At 34.0% G+C, this 9,565-nt stretch overlaps 1 protein-coding gene across 2 annotated transcripts; it reads right to left on the reverse strand.

The window, feature by feature from the left end:
- Positions 1 to 2,539: 2,539 nt before the first annotated feature.
- LOC149904309 (uncharacterized) lies at positions 2,540 to 7,534 on the reverse strand. 2 transcript variants are annotated; one of them, XM_090107225.1, is made up of 9 exons: positions 6,630 to 7,534; positions 6,346 to 6,473; positions 6,073 to 6,150; positions 4,714 to 5,419; positions 4,282 to 4,623; positions 3,765 to 4,206; positions 3,230 to 3,606; positions 2,886 to 3,093; positions 2,540 to 2,759 (listed from the first exon to the last, which is right to left on the reverse strand). In XM_090107225.1, exons 2-9 carry the CDS (start codon positions 6,453 to 6,455, stop codon positions 2,587 to 2,589), a joined length of 2,436 nt encoding a protein of 811 aa, XP_089963351.1. In that variant the 5' UTR covers positions 6,456 to 6,473; positions 6,630 to 7,534; the 3' UTR covers positions 2,540 to 2,586. The 2 variants fall into 2 exon arrangements, with proteins under 2 accessions (XP_089963351.1, XP_089963350.1); XM_090107224.1 differs by lacking the exon at positions 6,630 to 7,534 and adding an exon at positions 6,569 to 6,590.
- Positions 7,535 to 9,565: the final 2,031 nt, after the last annotated feature.

The following is a 9,565-nucleotide window of genomic DNA, read 5'->3' on the forward strand; positions in this document are numbered from 1 at the left end:
GTAATCGATTCAGTAGTTTTTGCGTAAAAGAGTAACAAACATAGGTACATAGGTATGTAGGTATATATACATACATGCATTCATCCTCACAAACTTTCCCATTTATAATATTAGTAGGATAGGATTAGCATACATGCAGATTATCAAATATTAATTTTCCATACCCATTTATATTCGATTAAACCATATCAACCTCCGTACACGTGCGCAAAGCCTTACGTATCCGGCCCGCTATCGAATTGATGTTAAGGTGATTGCTACGATCTGTTCCCAGCCAATGTCCCGCTAGATGGCGCTGAATTCTACATTTCTAGTTTATTTGAGTTTTTGCGTAATTGGAAAAGATTAAGGTCGTAGGAATAGTCATGGCGATTACTGAATATTATATTTTATTTAAATATGTCATATCATTGCCTTAAAATCCACCCAATTCGGTAAAACCATGCGTTTTAACATCTGTCATTGCATACAGGGTCGTTTACACACACAGACGTATACAAAAATGATAAAGATTTAACTCTAGATGGCGTGAATCGTGAAACACAGACGTATACAAAAATGATAAATAAAGATTTAACTCTAGATGGCGTGAATCTAAAACAAGTTTTCCATTTTTCTGTATGGGTAGACAAAACTTAAAAACGCCACCTGCTACGGTTTATATTATGAACGATTAGCTTTCCGCCCGCATTTTAAAAAAAACCCGCATAGTTCCCGTTCCCGTGGGATTTCCGGGATAAAACCTATTCAATGTGTCCAAGTTACGTTCTATATGTGTGCTCAATTTCATTGTAATCGGTTCAGTAGTATTTGCGTGAAACACACACATACACATCCTCACAAACTTTCGCATTAGTAGGAAGTAGGATTGTTATAAAAATAAAAGTTATATTTGTTGGTGTAAGTAAACTATTTTATTGTAATTTTGGGAAATAAATAATGTCAAAATTGATTACAATAAAAAGCAGTTTTATTTTATTACATTACACTATTGTTTTTTTTATCAAAACATGTATTTGAAGAAGAATATACCGATCCATGCCTATTCACTCAAAACTAATAACACTAATGATAAGTAAATTATTTCAGTAACATTTTTTTTTTTTTAAAGGCACCCGTCATCACAGGGTGTTCGCGCCACCTCTGGATTATAGTCCAGAGACATTTTTTGCTTTTTATTTATTTTTTTTGTATGGATAATATTAAATTACAATTAAGAAATACAATATAACATACTACTTTAAAACAAGATAAAAAATACTGGATTAAATTACAAATAAGTAACTTTTACTAAAACATAGTAACATATGATTTTGCTTTTAGCTAGTAAGCATGTATGCCTAATGAAGTATTTTTCACCTTCTGGTTTTACAGTAAATACAAAATAAAAAGAAATATACAGTGGTTATGTAGATTCTATACAAACTACAACCAAAATACAATTATAACAAAAATCGTTTGACTTGTGATTTCACTCTCTGCCTTGAAACTTCCTGTCTTGAAACCACTGCTACACTGGTGCTGCAAAGAAAACATACTAAATATATTTGTTACTTTTTGACAAATACTGTTTGGCATTCATTTCAAACGGTTGTACCATCAATCTCCAAAACTTGACGGTACCTCCACTGCACTCTCTGCCTTGAAACTTCCTGTCTTGAAACCACTGCTACACTGGTGCTGCAAAAAAAACATACTAAATATATTTGTTACTTTTTGACAAATACTGTTTGGCATTCATTTCAAACGGTTGTACCATCAATCTCCAAAACTTGACGGTACCTCCACTGCACTCTCTGCCTTGAAACTTCCTGTCTTGAAACCACTGCTACACTGGTGCTGCAAAGAAAACATACTAAATATATTTGTTACTTTTTGACAAATACTACAACCAAAATACAATTAGAACAAAAATCATTTGACTTGTTGATTTCACTCTCTGCCTTGAAACTTCCTGTCTTGAAACCACTGCTACACTGGTGCTGCAAAGAAAACATACTAAATATATTTGTTACTTTTTGACAAATACTGTTTGGCATTCACTTCAAAATGGTAGTACCATCAATCTCCAAATTTGCTCTAAAATAAAAATCGCCTTCTATTCTTTGCTTGAATTTTCAATTGATGTTGCAGGAGCATTTTTCACTGGAATAATAATATAATTTATTATATCTAAATATAATATTTTTTATTCAGATCTTTTCACGTAAAGGAGGCCTGTGTCCCACCAGTTGGAACATATTGATGGGCTTTATGAAGTAAATAAAACTGTGAGTGTACATACCATTCAAATCTATACATTTCGCATTTTTTTGAACACGTCTCAATATTATTTCAGGCAGAATACAGTTTTTAAAAAATTCAGATAATTTGGGCATCATATTACTGATAAATTCATTATCTCGACAAACTTCTATTACAGTCAAAGGTTTAGTGACTGAAATAAAACATATGAAGTAGCACTTATTCATTTTGCTGACACGCATTTGTCCTTGTATCTGAAATAAAATTTGAATATAGTAAGAAATTTCACATTATACCTATTAGTGTCTTGTTTAGAATTTTAATGTGTCATGTAATAGAATTTTAATTTACTTGATGGTAATAATCATGCTTTTTATTCATGACTAAAACATTATTATCCAGTTTTAGAGGAAAATTCTTCTTTTCTAGTGCAGCTGCTTCTAGGCTTTGATCTCTCCTAGCTAATGATGGAAAGCACTTGATCTCAACAATAGCTCTCTCATTTTCAATTATACCTGTAGCAAATTATCATAAAATATAAAACACTGAGAAAACACTGTTTTTTTTTTCTCGCAATTATAACTACATAGTTATTATCTTTGCTAAACACGAAGATTGAAGTTTGATAAAGAAAAACTTACCATCTGGACTACCTGCTAAAAATCCAAATTCTTCATCAATAAAAAGACCTGAAGGTCTGACAATTTTATTATATTGTTGCATGAACATGCTTTTTGCTACATTCTCATATTGCTGCCCATATAACATATCTTTCGTGCAAATATTCTTTTTATACAGAATATCCTTTACATGATTGTGGCATGGCGTGGTGGTACGGCGTTTGCAAACCTGTGAAGAGAAATATCCAGAAAAACTAAATGCATGTTATGGTTTACTTTAGAAATGTTAATTTTCTAGATATTTTACCAGAAATATATGTTTATATACATTTCTGCTAACATCATTATCACACCACACAACTCACCATTCCAAATTGACTGGCAGTCAAACGGTCACTCCTATGAGTATTATATAAATCATTATCATGCTGTCCTACAGTGGAGATTTCAATCAAAGCAATGTCTTCTGGTGACTTTTGGAATTCTGTTAGCCGTTCTTCACACTGTATTTTCAATTGTGCTTCATCAATATCAATAGGATCACAAGCTTCGGGTCCATAGTGCTTATCTGGTTGGGATTTCTCTCTTGGAGCAAATAATCGTTTGCGTGTCGAAGATTGCTGTCGTATTCTGCTCTGTTCCTTCCGTTTTATGTACTTTTTAAAATGTGTCCCTGGACTCTGTGTGGTCTGCTTTTTCCATGCAGTTTCATGCCATTTGTGTCCCTTAGCAAGTGATAGGCCTGAAAACATATTTAAATGTTATATTTCAAAAAAGACATGTTGCATATTGCATATAAATTAGAATAAATGGGCTGGAGAATAATGATATTCCATAGCCACAATCAAAGAATTTCTTGCTGGTTCTAATAATTCCTGACTGTTATTACTGTATATTTACCTGCCACATGAACACGCCGCTGGTAAGAACCCCCTTTTCCTAAACTTATTCGTTTTCCACAGTTGAATTTGTTTATTACGCTCATAAAGTTTTCTGCCACATTTGTTGTCTCATTAGACAAACGACCTGCCTTCAAAGCAATTTTTTCATTGGCTGCATAAATCAGAGCCCACACCTCTGGAGCATTATTTTTCAGACTTTCTACATGATTTTCTTCCCTCTTTTCACTTCCATCTGTTAATGTTTTATTGACATTGCAGTAATAATCCTTGCAGTTTTCATGTACTCCGAATACATGAAGTGGGACATTTCTCAAATCTGCTGCCATAGCAGTATGCTCACTGCTACACATGATAATTTTCCGTGCTACTAGTGTAAGCTTCATCACCTTCGGCTTCAGAATATTTCGCCCAGAAAGAGGGAGTTTAGTGTTGGCCAAGATCTAAAAAGCACAAAATATAAATACAGAATTCACTGATCTTGAATTTGACTTTACAAATTTGATTTATTAATTTACCTTGTAGAGTGCACTGGTATAGTTTTTGATAACATGATTCTTGCATTCAATTTTTTTTATTATGTTCCCATATGACACTTTCTCTTTCAATTTTGCAAACACCGAGGAGTCTCCGTCACCAATAAAACTCAAATAGCGAAGTTGATGTATTTCTTCACTCTTTTGAAAACCTTCCACAATAATATCTGATTCCATTGCTGTAGATGGTCCAGTAAAATTTTTGCAGCAGTTATGTGCTTTCATATCCAGGTTTCTCCTCTCATAATATTGACATGTATAACAATATTTGTTTCTAACACCAAGAAATAGACATTTTTTAGTTTCTTTACCAATAATGCAGGCCTGGAAATGAAAAGCAACACTCGTAAAAATAATGTACATAACAAAAATGTCATAAAGAACTAAATTTGTTTTAGTAAAATATTAACTTACCATACCAGATGATGAATTAAAGTTATGCCCATATGACCTTTTCAACCATCCTCCATCTACATATACAGTAACAAATGGAACACCGTCTGAAGACACATGACCTTTTTGTATTGCAATTGATCTCTCTTGTTCACCAGCTATTTTAATTTCCTCTGTCAAATGTTCAAACCACACACTGCCTAATTTTTTTTCAATACGACGAAATTTGTTAGCTGACATTGTTGGAATATCCATAAGACTTGTGATATGAGCTGCTTGAGTGTAGAAGCTACCAGATGTGACAGTTGCCCACACAAATGCAGTATTTATTTTATCACTGCTCTCCGTAAAATGCCTCCACACTTTATCACACATACTGCACTTGAAAATCAATTCACTTCTAAATCCATCAAGCCTTTCACTAACAAATTCAATTTGTGAAGATTCACACATATTTCGATGTCTTTCCATAAGAAATGCCCACTGTATTACATGCTTCAAGTCCACAATGCGATACCCAGATATTCCAGATAAACATTTATTTTGACAAGGTTCCACAATCAATTGAAATGAATCAATTTCCGGATCAGGTTGCGGCCAATGAATCTCTACAGGTTCAACCACAGGTTCAGCTGTCATTGTGCTAGTACTAGGAACACTGTAGGTGGCCTCTAGGCGGATTTTCGGTTTTACACGAGCATATGTTCTTAGTTGTGTATTCTGGGTACTGAAAGAAAAGAAACAAATTGTGATCTAACCATAATAAAAGTATAATACGTATATCCTAGATCTATTTTCTCCTTTATCAATATTTCGTGGGTTTTTTACGCCATCTTATGGTTTTAGACTAAAAGCAGCACACATGACAACTTACTGACCCTACATAACTATAAGAAGATCCCTTTGTAAATGAGTATAATATTACAACTCGATTATCTCGAAAACTATCAACCTTAGAGAAAAAATACAAAGAATAAAAAGGGTTTATTTTAGGCTATTCTTGCCGATAAAACCATAAAAAATAGGTATTATATAGACTAAAAAAAAAATTCTAAATTTCGACTAAGTCCAGATCCCATTGTAAATGAGTATATTATAACTCGATTATCTCGAAAACTATCAACCTTAGAGAAAAAATACAAAGAATAAAAAGGGTTTATTTTAGCCTATTCTTGCCGATAAAACCATAAAAATAGATGTTATACTGACTAAAAAAAAAAATTTCAAAATTTCGTCTGTCCAGATCCCTAGCGCCCCCAAGGCTACACTCCGACCCGTCATCAAAATGGCGGCCAGGCGCATTAGCAATTTGCGGGGATTATACCTACATGTAGTGTTCCTTTTATGAGCAACAATAAACCATGCATAATTGATACATACATTATAGAGTTATCTATGACGATTTCTTCATTCACTGGCTTCTTCTTCGTTTCTTCAGTACGCCAAACTTTCACACGGCTGTAATACAATATATGAATGAATCTTTTGCATGCCGAAAATGTAGGTAGGTAAATAAATAGATACCTCGTGTCATCGTGAAATAGCGCGAAATCCCTACATCCAAACTTGGCCGTGTTTACGTCTTCGTAACTAATTCTGTTTCTGGCTTCTTAGCCAGAAACAGAATTAGTTGTATTATGCAGGTTCACTTACCTCCCTTCACCATAATATCTCTTCATTGAACTTCGAACTCGTTTCAAAGATTTGCGCGCCCCCGAATATCCGTGTTGCCTGTACGACGCCTTGCTTGTTCGAACAGACATTTTAGGCGTAATCTAAATCTGAAAACAAATGAAAAACAAATGAAAAACGAAAGAATGCTTACTTTTAGACACTCAGTATTTGAATAAAATATAATAATATCGTAAGTCACAACCATATGTATTGAAAGATCGCAATTTGCAAGTGAATTGAAGAAAGATACCTAGGGTACTTACCTAGTCAGAATCCTTTATGATTGAGTTGCGTTCTGAAATAAGATCTAGAAAAATAAAATATTACAGTAAAATTTACTTATCTTTATATTTCAATGTTATCTTTATATACCTGGTATAAATGGCCGACGAATAAAAAAAAATCTTATTAGATTAGCGATTTATTTTAATTACGGAACAAAAAAAAAGGATTGTAAGTAACTGAATTATGTTTGTTTCTGAACGCACCATAAGTTTTCGACGACGCGCGACGTGAACGGAGTACGAGTAGAGTTATAGGTATACCACTGAGCAAGTAAGGTATACCTACCTACTTTGATAAAACAATCTAATAATATTGTGTGTCTGTCTGAAAATTCGGAAAAGCATATTTTGCCAATATTTGCAAGTTTGTGACTACTTTCGTAGTTTAAATATAGTAGGTAAAAAACAATGGTAATGTAAATTCTAAACAAACTACTACCAAAATACAATTAGAACAAAAATCATTTGACTTGTTTATTTCACCCAGAGGCCAGAGGTGGCTCGTGACAAAATTGTATAGGTGTTCACTTGAAATAAAACAACGAAAATACAATAGCGTTAGCGGGATGATTTATTACAAAAAAATGAGCACCACATTTTATAAATGTCTATAACACTAAAAATTACAAAGTACAGGCTATTTCAAAACGAATTCAATGATTATCAATAATTAGTAAATCACCGAATTTGCATTCGCGAGCGTAGGTATCCATAGTGTTTGTCACTGACGGTCACTGACCTCTATAACTCAGTGGTGTTTGTGTGGCAACGTCGCGCGCGCAATTGCTATGGTCCGGGAGCCAGCAGCAGATTTTATGACCAAGTTCCTCTCAAGCGGTAATTAGTAAAATGCATCAGCTGATACGGGAGGCTACAACCGCTCACCCCCCAACCGAGCGCCAGCTGACGTTCACGAGGCTTTATAATACTATACTCTCATGCGTCTGACGAATTATCTCTTGAGAGGAAATAGTTAACCAAATTTGCACCTGGCTCCCTAACCATACTGTCATGCGATGCGGCAACGTTGCGTGAGAATCAAAACGCTACTTGAGTACGGTTTATTATGAACGATTGTTATAAAAATAAAAGTAATACAATATACATATTTGTTGGCGTAAACTATTTTATTCATCATTAATTTTGGAAAATAAATAATGTCTAAATTGATTACAATAAAACGCAGTTTTATTTTATTACATTACACTATTGTTTTTTTTTTATCAAAACCTGTATGTATTTGAGTAGTTAGTAGCATATTATATTCTGAATTTCTGATCCATGCCTATTCACTCAAAACTAATAACACTAATGATTTGTAACAGTAAATTATTTCAATAGGTAGGTATTTGAACATTTCCCAACAAGACGTAAGAATAATTATTCGTAGGTATACAAGATACAATAACAAATCTAATACACTATTTATTATTTTATTATTTACTAGCGGTCCGCCCCGGCTTCGCCCGTGGTACATGTTTACGTTTTCTCTCCATAAGAAGTAAGAACCATCCTCGTACTTCAAGGAATATAATAAAAAAAGAATTATCTAAATCGGTTCAGCCGTTCTCGAGTTATGCGCTTACCAACACATTTTGCGATTCATTTTTATATATAAGACTAGCGGTCCGCCCCGGCTTCGCCCGTGGTACATGTTTACGTTTTCTCTACATAAGAACCATCCTCGTACTTCAAGGAATATAATAAAAAAAGAATTATCGAAATCGGTTCAGCCGTTCTCGAGTTATGCGCTTACCAACACATTTTGCGATTCATTTATATATATATACTAGCTGGTGCGTTGTGCGCGGGCTGCAAGCAGCCCGCGAGCCCCTTTTGCCCCTGGGTTGAAGCAATAGGGCAGTCATTTGCAAATGCATTCGAATTTTCTGTCCATTTGTTACATCTGCTAACAGCGAATCTACAGTCAGTCGGTAATGCTTATAAATTCCCCATTCAAGTATTTTCCACTCCGGGAGGCTGTCCACCTTCGAGGGAGCGTGGTGCGGAAGCATCCCAGGGCAGAAATCTTCAGTCATTTGAAAATGCATTAAAATTCCCCGTCAATTTGTTATTATCTGCTAACAGCGATTCCGCAGTCAATCGGAAGTGCTTATAAATTTCCCATTCAAATATTTTCTATTCCGGGGGGCTGTCCACCTTCGAGGGTGCGTGGTGCGCGAGCTGCAAGCAGCTCGCGGCTCACCCCAGGGCAGAAATCTTCAGTCATTTGAAAATGCATTCGAATTTCCTGTCCATTTGTTACATCTGCTAACAGCGATTCTACAATCAGTCGAAACTGCTTATAAATTACTTATTCAAATATTGGTTAAATTTTTGAAACGTGATCCCGAATTTCATTTATTTGAGGTGTCTGTCTAAGATTCCAGAAAGTTATTAGTGTTATTAATATTGAATAACTCAGACTGATTGACCCATTGATGGTATTATATTATAGATGAAAAATAGTAATAAAGTGTATAAACTTCAATTTGAATAACCATGATATCTCTGAAAACTTGATAGCTATTGCTACTGTACATTTTATACTTCTTACTATAATATACAGAATATACCTAATAAGTGAAAGCCGTCTACATTTTAAACAACATTGTTTGCTATAAGAAAGGAACCGAGTATAATAATTTGGCCATACTCTTTATAAATTTTAATTCACCAAACATCATAAATTTAATATATCTATCCAAAAAATATCTTTCAAGAACAATGTAACTCGGGATCCCTGCAGAAGTCTTGACAAAAATATGAAATAAAAGTTACTGTATCATTAAAATATTAATTTAAACATAGTACCTATACCTACACCAAGTCATGTTTATAATTAAATTAAATAAATAGTTATCATATGGTTTGGATATTATGTTTTCAGTGTAAATATATTATAATGAAAACTT

The sequence above is a fragment of the Colias eurytheme genome, chromosome 11 (genome assembly GCF_061535395.1).
Source record: "Colias eurytheme isolate Ceu_HAF_F1 chromosome 11, ilColEury1 Martin Lab GWU primary, whole genome shotgun sequence".
Taxonomy (NCBI): Eukaryota; Metazoa; Arthropoda; class Insecta; order Lepidoptera; family Pieridae; genus Colias; species Colias eurytheme.